Source organism: Aptenodytes patagonicus, chromosome 3 (genome assembly GCF_965638725.1).
Source record: "Aptenodytes patagonicus chromosome 3, bAptPat1.pri.cur, whole genome shotgun sequence".
Classification (NCBI taxonomy): domain Eukaryota; kingdom Metazoa; phylum Chordata; class Aves; order Sphenisciformes; family Spheniscidae; genus Aptenodytes; species Aptenodytes patagonicus.
In genome coordinates, this window is record NC_134951.1 from 60,540,793 (window position 1) to 60,556,351 (window position 15,559).

At 44.6% G+C, this 15,559-nt stretch overlaps 1 protein-coding gene across 1 annotated transcript in view; it reads left to right on the forward strand.

Annotated features, from left to right (window-relative positions):
* Positions 1-10,462: 10,462 nt before the first annotated feature.
* The window catches only part of CLVS2 (clavesin 2), a 60,321-nt gene continuing 55,224 nt past the window's right edge, over positions 10,463-15,559 (forward strand). The window contains exon 1 of the mRNA XM_076333508.1: positions 10,463-10,931. Within this exon, the coding sequence (XP_076189623.1) occupies positions 10,543-10,931 (389 nt within the window). The 5' untranslated portion in view covers positions 10,463-10,542. The remainder of the gene's footprint in view (positions 10,932-15,559) is intronic.

Sequence of the window (15,559 nt, forward strand, 5' to 3'; positions counted from 1 at the left end):
ATACCATTAATTCTTTTTATTTATTAACATTTATTAAATTTATTATTTTTTTTATTAACAGTAAGGCAGTTAACGTTTTCATGAACATTGTGCGTTATAGATCCATATATTTTTAAGGCCAGGGGACTGCTGTGTTAGTCTAAGCTGACCTCCTGTGTTGCAAGAAGGTCTTGCAAGAAGTATTCTTACAGAAGTTTGAGAACTGAGTGAATTCCCTTACTTCTCAAGGGCAGTACGGAAACTCCCCCTCACTTTGTGGATCAAGACTTCCTGTCTGCATGACATTTTCCTGTGTAAAAACAAGTAAATTCATTCCAGGTTTGGTGCTATCACCTCAGTAAGATAACTCACTGAAACAAGCTGAGAGCTAAAGGTCAGAAGAGAATGTCTGCATTCAGAAGAACTTAACAGAGGTGGAAAAGGGTTTTGGGGCACTTTTTGGCTACACAAGAGACTGGTCAAACACAGATCGTATTTTATTTTTATTTACAGGACCTACTGGGTGAGGATTCAGGTCCTTTCTAGGCTCTGTTGGTAAACTTGGTGAGACTGAAAGAGAAGATGGCAAAGTACTATACTATACACACTATCGCTGGTGTAAAAAGGCTTGGTGAGAGCAAACCCTGCTGAGCCCTGGCCACATCAGGGTGTTACCTCTCGATTCCATTTTTTTTCCTACACTTCCAGCTTGATGACAGGGAAATGAACTCACAGTTTCTTCTCTTCAGCCCAGAATATGCTGAGTCCTCTGACATTCTCAGATGTCTGAAAGTGCAACTCTTCTGCCCAGTGGGCTCTCAGTCACCAAGAACAATCGTAGCAGATGTTGGGGTTTCTCCTTGAGTTGGCTAAGTTCAACAAGCAGGGTTCCCTTTGTGGCTGCAAACACTTCTGTGTGCCTCAGTGCGTGCCTCAGCTCTTCTCCTTTGCTCCTGTCTTCTGTGCAATGTCATTGCGGAGAAAGAAGGTTAGACATGCAGCCTATGATTCTTCAGTGGTTGTTTAGCAACTAGTGTGAATCAAACAGTGCCTGGAAAGATCTTATGGAAGTGTATGAAAAGTGTTCAACAGCCGTCTTATTTTGCACTTTTCCTTCTTTGAATTTCTTGGTGATAAAGGGACCTAAGACTTACTTAGGCAAAACTAAAAGCAGTTGCTTGCCTTTCTAATTAACAGATCAAGTGTAGGTGTCCTTTTTGCCTCCTAGCTTATCATAGCTCCACAAACAGTATAACAGCCAAAAGACAGCTAAATGTTTAAGCTGGACTGAAAGTAAACATGTAATCCTACGCTGTTGCCATTTAATAGGGCTTAATTTGTTTTTCAAAAGGCACCATGTGAGATTCCCTGAGATACCCATGCCACCTGCTCAGGCTGGCAGGTGGAACACAAGAGCTACAGGCGACCCATGACTTCCCAGCAGCAGCTGAAGACCAGGTGCGATTACTGAGGGCATCTCAAAAGACTCTAAATGCCTGTGCTTCGGCAACTGAATTGAATCCTAAGTGACTGAGTGAAGTTTAAACTTAGCATTTTTAAGGTGCTAAAATCAAATCACCTGCAGCAGTGGCAGAATTAACTTCATTTCCAAAACCAAATGTGTCTACATTTGTTAGCATTGAGCTGTTTCCATCATTGCTTTCAAAGAAAACTGAATTTCTGTTGCCTGCTACCATTACTGTCTGTAAAATGCCGTGACAACAAGCTCTCCATTTGTGTAAGTTTAGAAAATAAGGCCACCTTTTTGCCCATTCTGGTTTAATGACTTTCAATGGCTCCATTTATTTTGAAACAAGTTACAGCATAAGGCAATTTTGCTACTTGATAGCTTTTGGGTGCAATCTGTTTTTGACTTAGTAAATAGATGAAGCTCTCAAACAGCCTGAATTCTTTAACTGAATAAAAGGGCTAAAGACAAACTTAAGAGGCAGCAAGCTTCTTCATGCTTCGTGATATTCTCCAAAAAGAAAATCACAAAATATATGGATGGTGTGCCAAGTTTTCAAAGAAAGGAGAAAACTGGAAAATCCTAATGAAATTCTATCACCAAACATAGCCCATGTTAGTTACATTATCCTGCCACATAAGTATTTGTGCTGTGATAGAGTACAAGTACCTTTTGCTGAACAAGCTGAAAATGCTGCCTCGGGAGAACAGGCTGACTTCAGCTTTATTCAATTGCTTTGCTTTCAGGCGATTTTTGGTATTTCTAAGTGACTGACAGAATCAAGCCAAATTCACAAACTCAGTCCTTCAAAATGATATAAATTATGACTCTTAAGATCAGAATGGATATTTCTGAGGAAATTTCAGGAAAGTACTATACAGTTATGGTAGATGAAAATAATCGACTTTTACGGAGAGCCGGTGGTTTTATGGCTGCCGTGTGTGGAAGGTGACATGAATGTTCATGAAGAGTTCACCTGTATGTTGTACCAAGCAATCTGATCAGTGGCTGTAACCAAGTCAACGATGAAAGATTTGTTATTGTGTCTAGATGTGGGGATCAAACACTGCCAGAAATGTTGTGGCGATATTATAGGATTAATATCAGACATTGCATCCAGCTTGCAGCTGGCAGAGTCACATACATCATTATTGCTGTGGGCATGATTTGAATTAAGCTTGCCCAGAGAACACTGAGAATAATACTGTACTAAAAACTACCTATGAAACTGTTTATGAAACCACGTATCATGGGAACAGTATCCTAAAGGAGATGCTATGTTAAAGGGAAAAAATTCCCATGTGTCTTATCAAGAAATATGATGTGGTACAAAGTGCCACATCTAGAGATAAAACGCTTGATGCTGGGCGCGCCAGCAGGCATCCATGTCACACAACGAGTAAAACAGACTTCCAGTGAAAAATTATAGAGTTACCTGACAACGTGGACAAAGTAGGAGTTAAAAATATTATGAAGAAATATCAGGAAATGAGAGCTTGAAGACAGGATATGATAGTTCAAATAGGAGATGTTTACTTGCTTGGTACAAAATGAGCTCTAAACATGATAAATAGTTAGAAGGACACACAGACAGGCAGAAAGATAAGTCAGGGAGAGTAATGAGCCACAGAAAACTTTGCAAAGGCTGGATTTTCAGCAACAGAAGACCATTCTTTATGAAACAAAGCACTGCAGTCTTTCCAGTCAGATGAAAGCTGCAACTTATTCTAAAAGCAAATCCACTGGGAGATTTTAAAGCTGGAGATACTGAAGTTCCCAAAAATCACTCTTAAAAAGATGAAAACATGTCCCCAGATTTGGCAAATGAATTTCGGAAATACCTTCACAGCAGTGAACCCATTCTACAGCATCTCTCCCATCAGGATTTGAAGAAAATAGCTGTTATTAGCTTGGATGGCGCTCAGCTTCCTGAGCTGTAAATGAATGAGGCTTACTGAAATCACAAGCACCTTTACTTTGTGCAGCCAAACCAAACATTACCTGGTTTGCAATGCCGTGAAGTTAGCAGTTATTCCGGCATAGGTAATGCCGGTACCATAAACCAACTGAGATTTGTCTTTCTACATTGCATCCAAACGTGGCTTTCATCCATCTGCTGCATGTGCTGGTATGTGTTCAAGGACAAAACTGTTCACCTTTACTTAGATAGGCAAGTTTGGATACTGACTTCAAGAAAGCCAAGGCACGGATTATCATTGGGAGCTTTTCAGACTTACGTGTTTTTCTTATACTTGCATTAAAAATGATTTAATGTACAATTTTGTTCCATGACTGCATTCATCCATTTTCAATAAAACAAGCATTTATTCCAAACTTAGCATTCTTCAGCATTCTGTATTAATTCTGTACCGAAACTTTGGAATGTTTAATGTCCTAACTCATCATTTGGCTAAGCTTACTGAAACTTTTGCTCAGTTATGAATTCATTATCTTTTATTTCCTACATATCTCTGATATGCAGCTTTTTATAGCAGTGAAATATGTCTGACTGCTTTGCTCCCAGTTAATGCAGTATTAATATAACAATGAACTTCATTACATTTCCAGATACCTTTTCACTTACACTAAATTAACGTTTGAACTTCCTTGATAGAGTCCTGCAGTTGCCCAAGTTTTGGTTTGGGTTTATTTTTTTCCCCCAAATTAATACAGCTGTTAAGATGTTTTGTGTTGGCACTAATGCTGGGTGAAACTTTTACTTTTGTCTATCATCTGTTTGTGAGATGCTAACTTTTCTAAATCGTAGGTTAATTATTTCAACTTAGAATTTCACCTCTGGAAGACTGTCTGTTCCAACAGTAAAAATGGCACGTAAAGACCTCATGTAGAGCATAGACAGATAGAAGAGGAAAGCCCATCAAAATACTGTCCCCACGATGCTCATGCCCTGCTCATACCCATCCCTTCATACTGTACATCTGAAGTGTTTCAAATGCCAGAGATTGAAAGAACAGAGGTTGTGCAGCCAAAGAAAAGAGAAGAGAGATTTTACCTGAGACTTTATACCAGTCTCCAAATAAATAAATAAATTATTCCATCAGTCTACAGTAGATAAGATAAAAAACAATGGGCTAAATTGCAGCAAGTGATAGATAAGTTAAACCACGACAGCCAGACATTGGGAAAAGCATACTGCACGGATACTGAAGCTCTGGGACAGACTGTCTAGAGAAGCTGTGGAGTATCTGCTGCTGGAGGTTTTTAAATACCCCTCAGACAAACATCCATCAGGATGGGGGATAGATAAACTGGGCAATCTCTTAAAATCCCTTCCAGTTTTATTTTTTATGATTCTGTAAGTAGGCTTGTCATACTGAAATATTTCTCTGATTAGGGTCTGATGCTATCCCTTGTCTACCGTAAGGCTATTTATCCTTATGTTGTTAGAGACCTACGATGATGAATAAAAGACAGACGACTAGCTTGCTCTCAGAAGCCGATTTTTCAGCTGGTCAGCATCTGAAGTTGCAGACAGATTTCCAACAGAGCTCAGTTCTAGAAATTCCCTTGTTTCAGATACAATGGAACTTTCTAGGTTGTCGTGGTTTAATCTCAGTTGGCAACTAAGCACCACGCAGCCACTCGCTCACTCCCCCCCACCCGGTGGGATGGGGGAGAGAATTGGAAGAGCACAAGTGAGAAAAAACTCGTGGGTTGAGATAAAAAACAGTTTAATAATTGAAATAAAATGATAATAATAATGATAATAATAATAATAATACACAAAGCAAGTGATGCACAGTACAATTGCTCACCACCCGCTGACCGATGCCCAGCCAGTCCCCGAGCAGCGGCCCCCCCGGCCAGCTTTCCCCAGTTTATGTACTGAGCATGACGTCACATGGTATGGAATGTCCCTTTGGCCAGTTTGGGTCAGCTGTCCTGGCTGTGCCCCCTCCCGGCTTCTTGGGCACCTCCAGCCTTCTCAGTGGGTAGAGCATGGGAAACTAAAAAGTCCTTGGCTAGTGTAAGCATTACCTAGCAACAACTAAAACATCGGTGTGTTATCAACTTTGTTCTCATCTTAAATCCAAAGCGCTGTACCAGCTACTAGGAAGGAAATTAATTCTATCCCTGCTGAAACCAGGACATAGGTCAAGCATCCTGACATTTTCTACAAATATGCTTAAGTAAAGATCACCATTATGCTCAGACACGACTGCATTCCCGTAACTCACCTAGCTACAGAATGACATCTGAGGTGAATCCTGAACCTCATGTGGCTTCCACTGAGGTTTAAACCGAGAAGTTTTACCAGCCACTTGCAGTGAGACAAGATCATGCATGAGATCAGTTGCTAAGTCTCAGCTGTCACATGGGAACTTGTTAAGTTACAGCACTGTGGTCAAGGAATGACTTCAAAGATTAACTCATGCTGAAGAAAGTATCTGAGGAGCCCAGGAGCCTAATGCTAACTGATAGTATTCCTTAGGCCTCCATGTTAAGCCACTCCAGAGGCCCGCTATGAAGCTGACAAGATGCTTGTTCTGACCCCCTACAGTTGTTCTTATGCTCTTACGATGTTTGAATGAAGTTTCTAGATCAATTCTGAAAATGGGACCTAGACTTTGAATTTAGCTGCTTATGATTTAGGTGTCACTTAGGTGCTTTTGACAAAGTTATGTTTAGCCATTTTCAAAATCTTTAAGGACACGCTTTACTATATGCACCTACATAAACACTGCTGAAGAGGAATGGATGTGAGCATATATTCCTGGTTATATGTACTTTCAAACATATTTCTCATCTCTTTAGCGATATCACAGCTAAGTAAGACAAACTCTCTTGGAAATTTGATCCTATATGCACAGCTGTCCTGAAGGAATACCCAGAGCAGGATGCTGAGGACAATGTAACTGCAAGTCAAAGACAACAGCAAGAGCTGTCTAGAGTCTTAAACCACTCCAGAGAAAGTGAGGTGCCAACATTGTTCTTAATACAGTTATTTCCTTATCTACCATCTAGTATTTATTTTGTTTAGTTTTATTCCTGTATTCCATTTTTGTTCCTGAGTGCCCTGGTCTATTGCTGATTTTAAACAATTTCATTCTGAACATGAATTAGCATCTCTCATATCAAACACCTACACAAACACCTTTGTGTCTTATTTGTGTTGTACCTTTATTTCAAATCAGGTGCCTAACTGTAGTGCTGATAGGATTGCAGAGCACTTGGATTTTAATTGTATGAAGTTCAGGCAAAAGTGACTACAAAAGCATCAAAGAAAAATAATAGTTTGTAAGTGCAAGTGAAAAGATGCTGAGATTTACATAATGGATTTAGTCAGACACCCCTACTGTTTTATAGATGGAAAAGTGCATGTGCACAATAAATAAATTACACTGTGCCATCAGAATGTTGCATCTAACTGCATTAGTGGCTCCATTTTTCTCCTCATGACTTAGGTAGGACGACATGTTGGAAAACATGCATTTCTTCATTATACTGTTTAAATGGTTTGATAAATCTGCTTATAGATGACAGAAACATTTTTTATTGCTCCTACCAAGTTATTTATATTTAAAACAAATCTTTCATGTGTTTACATGCAAGATCTCAAAATACTGAAAAAATGTTACTGTCGTAGTAAGCCCCATCTGTGGCTCGGGTAGAACATGACCGAAATCTTGTTCTTTGACCTACTCTACCTTCAGGCTGCCTTGCTGCGTGCGCTTTTTGTAGTGCCCACCTTCTAAATCTACTCAGTTCAGGAAAGAGCTGTGTAAACCATCTCCTTCACGATGAGGGCATTTTGACCTATGTTTCAACAATTCATTACAAAACGATTTTCTTGAAATGCTGTTAATATTCGGTGAATTTCATTTTAATGTGGCAAAGTACGGGTTAGAAATTGTTAAATTATTAAACCCATTTTTATGGAGACTGAACCTTGCTTTGAAAAGGAAGTGTACAGGAATTGGATTGTTTTTGATGAAATTAATTAGTATATTTGGCTTCCAGATTTTTTTTTATCCTCTTCCTCCACATTTTTCCCTGTGTTTTTCGTGTTTTATTTTAAAAAGGATAAGAAGAGGAATGGCTTAAATATGGTCAAAAACGGGGGAAACCAAAAAAATGGAACAATACTGAAAGTTTTCAGATAAAATTCCATGTATTTTCTCAACAATATTTTTTTTTTAAATTAAGAATCTTTAGAATTAACCTTTTCTGTAGTTTCAAAATTGTTAGTATTTTAATTTTGGCCAGCTCACTTCTTTTCTCTGTTCAGTGCATCTATGTGCCGGAAGACATGAGAAAATCTAATGTATGTGTATGTTTCCATTTGCAAAAGAAAAATAAAGCAAATTAAGGAATGTGTTACTGGAGGTTACAGACAGGATATATTATGCACTTGATTTTGCAAGACACTGAATGCCTGCAGCTCTCCTCGCACTGAGTGAATTTAAGGCACTTGTCACATGACCTACTCTTTTATTAGCTTAGTTGCAGTGTAAAAGGCAGGGCAGTAGCATCAGAAATGGAAAAGGATGGCAGGAAAAGTCTGGTTGTTGGTTCCTTAGGGGTGATGGAAACAGCTGTTCTCAAAGGGTCTCTGCTGAGGAATGTAGAAGTAATATAGAGGAAGATAGCAAGAGCAAAGGAAAATGAAGATTTAAGAATAATAGAAAATAATAATAAAGCACAAACTACTGCTGGAGCAATAACTGCTCTAAGAAAAAGTTATCAACCCAGATGAATCACATCTAGGAAGGGGGCTAATTTAAAGGCATTTTATCAGACAAAGAGAAATAAGCATTTCTAGAGAGTGATTCAGTCCTTACGTAGACTGCGTTATCTTTCTCTCTGGTGAGGCATCTCAAAGCACACAGTGAAACCCAGGTGGAATAAAGCCGGGCCACAATGACTGGGCACTAACAGACCGGTCCTTCCAGCAGTTTCTGCCTTAAGCTAGGCCCCTGGAAGTCTGGTACCCAGCTCAGTAAGGACTGGTGTTTCTGTCTGCCCTTCCAGCCACCCGTACTGCAGATATTTTGAGATCAGGCAGCTATGAAGAAATAGGTAAAACTTGACCCTGACTTGGCACAAAGAAGGGATCTGGTAAGAACTGCAAAACCCTGTGAAGAACAAAAACTCCCTTTAGCCTCCAGAAGAATGAGGATTTTGCCGCCTAACTACTGCCCGCTGCATAGACTCGTGCTCAGAACATGCTCATTGCTGAGGGCTTCCTCCTGCTGCCGAGGTCATCTGTTTCATCTGGTGATGGCCTGTAGAAAATGCAGGGTATCATTTAAATGTTTTTATGAGCATCTTTACTTGCCTGAGAGCACATACTATGCTTCCCGCTCGTGTATTCCCCGCATACACTCGCCACAGGGCTCAGGGATCTCAGTGCCTTTTCAATAATTCAGGCTGCGTGCTCTGGCTATGTCATCTTGGGAAAGAAGCCCAATGCAGTATCAAAGAGCTGCGCTTCCTATAGGAAGGAGGAGGAGGTACATGTTACGGGCTTTCCCGGGTTTGCCGTATCTTTCGCCTAAGCTTGATTTTCAGGCGTATTTGCATCGGAAAGGTCCAGTCCCTGAAAGGTCAAATGTTCTTCAGTGGGAACTTTTCCTGAAAGCAGACTGCTGCATCAAACTTTCCTGCATGAAATATTCAATACACAGAGGCAAGATATTTTTTGCCCCTTGCAATGTAATGCAACTTAAGACACGCTGCCTCCAATATAAGGCCAAAAAAAGAGCGTTGCTTTACTTTATTCCCCCGTTTTTAAGCTTGCGATGTTTCACGTTAAGAAATTCAGTCAAAAGAGAGGATTGCAGGAAAAGACAACGCTCCATGGACAACGTCTCGCCACTGGCACGACCCCGAGATTCACGCGGGCCCTTGGCCTGACTCCCGCGGGCTGCTCCGCGGGGGCTTACGTGCGGCCCCGCAGGCCGAGGGCCCCCGTAGCCCTCCGCCCCCCCTGCCGCAGGGCAACCACCATCTTGTTCCGCGCAGCCCCGGCGCAAGCGGCCGCGCCGCGGCTCTGCGCAACGCCCCCCCCCCCCCCGCGGAGATCCGCCGTGCGGCCGCAGCCCCCCCACCCCCGCGGCGGGCCGGGCCCGGCGCTGCGCGGGGGGCGAGCGGAGCGCGGCCGCGTGTGCGCTGCCCCCGCGCCCGCCTCTCCCCGACCCCCCGCGGGGGCGGCTCCCGCCTGGCGTTTTCGGCGGCCGGTCCCCCGCGGCCGAGGGCAGGTGCCGCTGGGCGGGTGCGCGCGTGTGCGGGTGCGCGCGTGTGCAAGGCGGGGCCGCGCAGCAGGCAGCCCCGCGCCGGCTGGTGCCATCTGGGAGCCGGGGCGTGGAGCGGAGGAGGGCGCGGGAGGGGGACGAGCGTCCCCGAGGCCGAGGCTCCGTTTGTCTTTCCGGGCTCCGCGCCGGCGAGCGGGAGGCTCTTCGGCACCGGTACCGGCGAAGTACCTGCGGATCGGCTTGCCTCCTCCTCGCTGCTTTTTTTGGTTTGGTGGTGTTTTGTTGTTTCTTTTTTTCACCCTCCCTCAAATCCGGGGAGACGCTTCTGAAGCGGGGCGAGAGCTGATCTTACGTCAATGGTGCTCCTCCGGGGAGGGCAGCCCCCCTGCCAGCCCCGGGCCGGGGGAGCCCCACCGGGCGCCGCTCGCCCTGCCTAGCGGCCGGGCCCTTCGCTGCCGCCGCAGCCCGGCCTGAGATCCGCACCGGCACCGGCGGGGGCGGGCGGCGAGCGGCAGCCGGCAGCCCGCAGCCCCGTCCCCGGCGGGTTTCGGCGCCTCCGCGGACCGGCTGCGGGGATGATGCGGCGCGTCGGACCCGGCGGCGGGGACGGCGCTATGTCAGAGAGATAACGCGCCTCCGCCTGCAGCCCGGGGGCAGTCTCGGTGCCAGCTCCCCCCGGGACCTGGCTGCCCGGGAGCCGCTCGCTTCTCGGCGGCCGGACTGGCAGCGGCGGCGGGGCCGGGGAGCGGCGGGGCGAGGCCCGGCGGGGCGGGGGAGCGGCGGCCGGCCGTGCCGGGGCACCCCGCCTGCGGGGGGCAAGCGCCCGGGAGGCTGAGGAGCGCAGGCAGCAGAGGCGGGGAGGAGGAGGAGGGCAGCGCCATGACTCATTTGCAGGCAGGTCTCTCCCCGGAGACTCTGGAGAAAGCCCGGCTGGAGCTCAACGAGAACCCCGACACCTTGCACCAGGACATCCAGGAGGTGCGGGACATGGTGATCACCCGGCCGGACATCGGCTTCCTCCGCACCGACGATGCCTTCATCCTGCGGTTCCTGCGGGCCAGGAAGTTTCAGCACTTCGAGGCGTTTCGCCTCCTGGCCCAGTACTTTGAATATCGCCAGCAGAACCTGGACATGTTCAAGAGCTTCAAGGCCACAGACCCGGGCATCAAGCAGGCGCTGAAGGATGGCTTCCCCGGCGGGCTGGCCAACCTGGACCACTACGGCAGGAAGATCCTCGTCCTTTTTGCTGCCAACTGGGACCAGAGCAGGTAAATGCAGAGCCACCCACCTGCCTTAACCCCTTCTTCCCCGGGGCAATGCGTGGGAAAAGCTGTGCCAGACCAGAGAAAGGATGGGTGGGCAGCAGGGACGCACCCGGCTCTGCCCATAGGGGGCTGGGCAGCAGCCTGGAAAGGCAGAGGGAGAAGAGAAAGAAGAAATGTATTTTGTGGCTTAGGGCCTTTTCAACCTTCTCATCCTTTAGGCTCTGAATTTCGGGAGGCAAGTAGGAACTGCTCGGGTGCTCTTCCCTCTCCGATATGAGGTTTACAGCCTTCTGCCTCCCCTTAGCCTAAGTCAGCTGGCATGGTAGATGATGTGCTTAAACCCCTGACAAAGAATAGTTGTGATCCCTGTGCTAGTCTTTCTGCTTCAGCACACACAGAGCTGCTCAGGTGCCATAGGAGAAAGTGGGAGATGCTGTGTGCAAAACAGGAGTATCCATCATGGCTTTTGAGCTGAAAAGTTTGCCAGTGCAGGAAGCTGAGGCTCCGAATCCTTTCCCTCTGCTAAAGAAAGCTCTTCCTGAGCCACCTGGAAATGCCAGGATGGAAGTTACAGTAACCTCTTCTTTTTCCACTCACGCTGCTCTGAGTGTGAATTCCCTGCGTAGTAAGATACAAGCCTACAAAGCTTTGGTGGCAACTTGAAGGAGGCTAGTGCAGTCCCCAGAACAATTTCTGATCCTTTTTGGGACTACATCTGAAGATGACTTAGCAGGCTGACCCAAGAGCTGTCTCCCACCAAGACCCTTTTTTTTTAGCAATCGGCTTGATACTATGTGACACTATTTGGTTATTCCAAACACCTTATTAGGTGCCATGCCCAGTTTCTCCTGCAGTCTAAAATTACAGTCACCAAGACTGCTTGATTTCCCATACATGTAAATGAATGAATCCATTAAGAGTGAACTCTCTAAAGCCTACCCCTGTGAGCACTGCATGGCTTCCCTGGGCTCCCAACCTGAGAGCAGTTTTAGCATCTGAAGCACTTCTTAGTGAAAGAACTTAAAATCTTGTTAGTTGCCTTCACGTGAACCCAAACCGTCTTTTGTGAAGTCAACACAGGCTGGGCACAGGCAGTGCTGAGTGCTCAGTGCTGCAGATATCCCTGCAAAGGCAAAGGCTCTGCTACTTTGAAACATGGGGAGGACACAAACAGCTAGCAGTGTGGATAGAAAGGACAAAATTTGGGGGATCGGCATGCTTAAGCTTGCCCTTTAAGTGTTTGTGTAGCTGTCCTCTTGCAGGCTGTGTTGATAGCCATTGCAGGGAGTGATCCCACAGCTCCCTGCAGCAGTCAGTGCTACAGCTAGGGACGGGTCTCTGCCCGGAGGGCTGCTGGCCCGCCATGGCTTTCCTCCTGTCCTGACAGGGTGGCCACGTCCACACTGCCTACGGGGAGAGTTTCCTGGCGCTTGCTAGCCCATGAATCATGCCCAGGGGCTGAGAGAAAGCTGTCTGGCACAAATCAAAACTGCCCACGACCAGGCTAACAACTAGAAAGTGTGGATGAACATACGCGGAGCTGGGGCCAGCTTCCTTTCCCCTCTTGGGTTTTCTGGCAGATGGAGCCAAAGAAGCTGAGTGAGAAAGCAGTGGTGATGAGGCTAAGGACTCTCTGAGTGGGCTTCATTTCCCACATAAGGACCTTCGTTATTTCCCACATAAGGACCAAGTCAACTTTTTATTTTAAAAACAGCTCCACAAACTCTTAAAAATCCCCGAACGAACGATTAGCAAAGAAATGGATGTTTAGGCCTTTTATTAAGTCATACGTCTACCATGAAGAAGTTCCCTTGTTAAAGGTAATGTGACCTACTCTATACTGTTGTTTCTTATTAATGAAAAAAACCCCAAAGCTTTATGTGACACTTTTCAGATCATTAGTTCCTAGTCAAAAGAACACCAAGAATTTGAATTCAGAGATTAAGTAGCATTTAAAAAAATAATTGCCATGTGAAAAGGATAGGTTTATTTGCCTCATTTTTGGATGTGCTGATATTTAAACTACATGAGATCAGCTGACACAACGGTAAATTTATTGTGACCTTCTTCATGAAGTCCTACTGGTAAAATTATTATTTAGGATATAATAGGGTACACAGGAGTACCTAATGGCCATGTTTGCAGTTGGGTCCTATCGCTCTTCAGCACTGTGCTCCCACGGTATGCCTCTCCTCCGGAGCAAGGGATTTGTTTTCAGATAGACCACTCAGACAAAGGGGAGAGAGCTGAAGCCCAGCTGCGGGGAGTGGCTTGCTCCAAGGCACATGACAAGTCAGTGACAGATCTGGGAGTGGAGCTAGGTCGCTCTCTTTTCTAATTAATTTAGTGTCTTCCATTGTCTGATGTTCAGCAGCTGAACCTGGGGAGCATTGTGTATGGAACTTATACTGGAGCTGCTATGCGATATGTCTCAAGCTTATGCCTTAACTGACTTGAGGTCTTACGTAAACCAGTGCTCCTCTTACAGCAACACTGGAAGGATTGCTTTTTGAAGACTGTCTTGTTAGGACCTCTTCGTATGCTTCATAAACTAAGTTAATAGAGCACAGCAAGCCTCCAAATTTATTATGTGTGTACGACTTATTATGGCCAGCATGTAACAATTAGAAATAAAAGGTTCCAATTTGTTATTTAAATGAATAGCAGAAATACTATAGATGATTTATATAGCACCGGCAGCCTATGATTTACATAGTTCCAATTAGAAGGAAAAGCATGGGAGGCAAAAAATTCCTATGGTAAAACAAGCCTGTGTACTAGATGTTAAATCATTAAATTAAAGCAGGGCCTGAAAACTGTACCAGATGTCCTACCATCTGAACAACTAAATCAGCCATGTATTTAAAACAAACAAACAAAAAAAGGAAAGGTGAAGGATAATGCATTGAGTAGCCCAGCAGCTTTTCAATGGGACCCTGCCTAACTCTCCATCCTGTCTCTACTCTGGGGAAAGTGAAGACGGGTGGCATTTCTGCCAGGAGGCTGGGTAGCACATGGGGAGAGATCAGCCTTCCCTATTAGCTTCCAGATTGTTGATTCATAACTACATTTGGCTTGTAGTTGTGTACGTGCATTTGAAGACTCCTTTTTCTTAATGTGTCCGGCTGGTGACGTTTTTTTCAGTTAATGGTACAATTAACTTCAACTCTCAGCAGCAAGGGATCTGTTGTCATGCATGTTCTTCTATATGCTTCGTGGCACCTGTACACAAATTCCCTAGGAAAATCAGCCCATTTTGATGCTATTTATTTGAAATCTTTCCCTGCGTTAATTATCTCAGAACTTTTCCTAGAAAGTGCAATAGAAAAGTGCAGTAGAAAAGTGCAGTAATGCCTGGTTCCCATCTGTGTCACAGTCAGCTCACACCATCCTCAATGAATATGGAAATCCACTGCACTCCTTATCGTTAGGTCTGCTGTTGCATCAGATGATTTACAGCAGGGCAAAGACGGAGTCCACTGGTTTGCTTTCAAAACCATGCTTTCATGTGCAGAAGTGCTAGAAACTTTTCCTCACGTTAAATGAAAATTTAAATTCTGTAGCTATTAGGAGGCTGGTCTGCTCCTCAGCTCACTATTAACCACAGGTGAGTTGGCAGGGTATTTTTCAAGCTCAGTGTGACCAAATAAATAGCAATGCTAACAATAATAATATATTAACAATAACATATTTTGGTTAATAGAGTCAATTTTTTTTTGGAAGTAGTATCTTTCAAATAATAATTATTAACTGGTGCAAACTGTTGTTTTTTCTACAGTTTCTCCTGCTGACTGATGCTGTCTTATTGTTTCCTAGCTTTCCCCCAGGTATCTGTATCTGCCTGTTATCACTTGTATTTAGACTGCGAGTGTTTTGGCTAGGGATCTTTTTGATCAATGCTAATGTAAAATTTAGATCAGCTGAATCTTCATCCGTGGCTGTGACTGTTAGACACTGGGCTAACATAAGGAGTAATGAATGGTATTTAATCTGAATCTAAAAGCTAATCTGGTAAAATATTTGAAGCAGTTTCTATTTTTCTATGCATTTTTGTAACACTGGTGGTGCTTTTTGTTTTTAGAATAAGGGCCCCCAGGGCATGCTGCCACTATTTAAGCAGAATAGCTATAAGGGAAGTTTCGATCCCCCGTCTTTTCAGCATTCAAATATGTACCCAGACTGACAAACCAAGGAGATCTGAGGCATCATTTCTAGGTACTCCTTTGTGTATCTTGAGGGCTCTTGTTTCAGTGAAATTCTAAAAATATTAAGCCAGCGCAGTAGGTTAGAAATGGGATGATGGCTCAGAGACTTGACCAAGCTTTCTCTTTTAAGTGGCACAGAGCTCATTTGACAGAAACCTTTACTTGTTCAAATAGTGATGAGCTTAAAATACAGATTGTGTGTTCCTTACATGTTTGGGACCTTCAGGAGACGGGTGGCTTAAATTGAAGCAAAGAAGACTTACCATTTGTCTCTTCTAGTTAACAGTTTGCATCCTGAGAGGCAGACTCATGCCACTCAGTTTTAATTCTCAAAATAACGTGAAATTTCTTGATATCAGGGGGGAGATGACAAATAGCAATAGAGATAGTAGGGCAACTCTGCCAAATCAGATTATCAGTTATTCA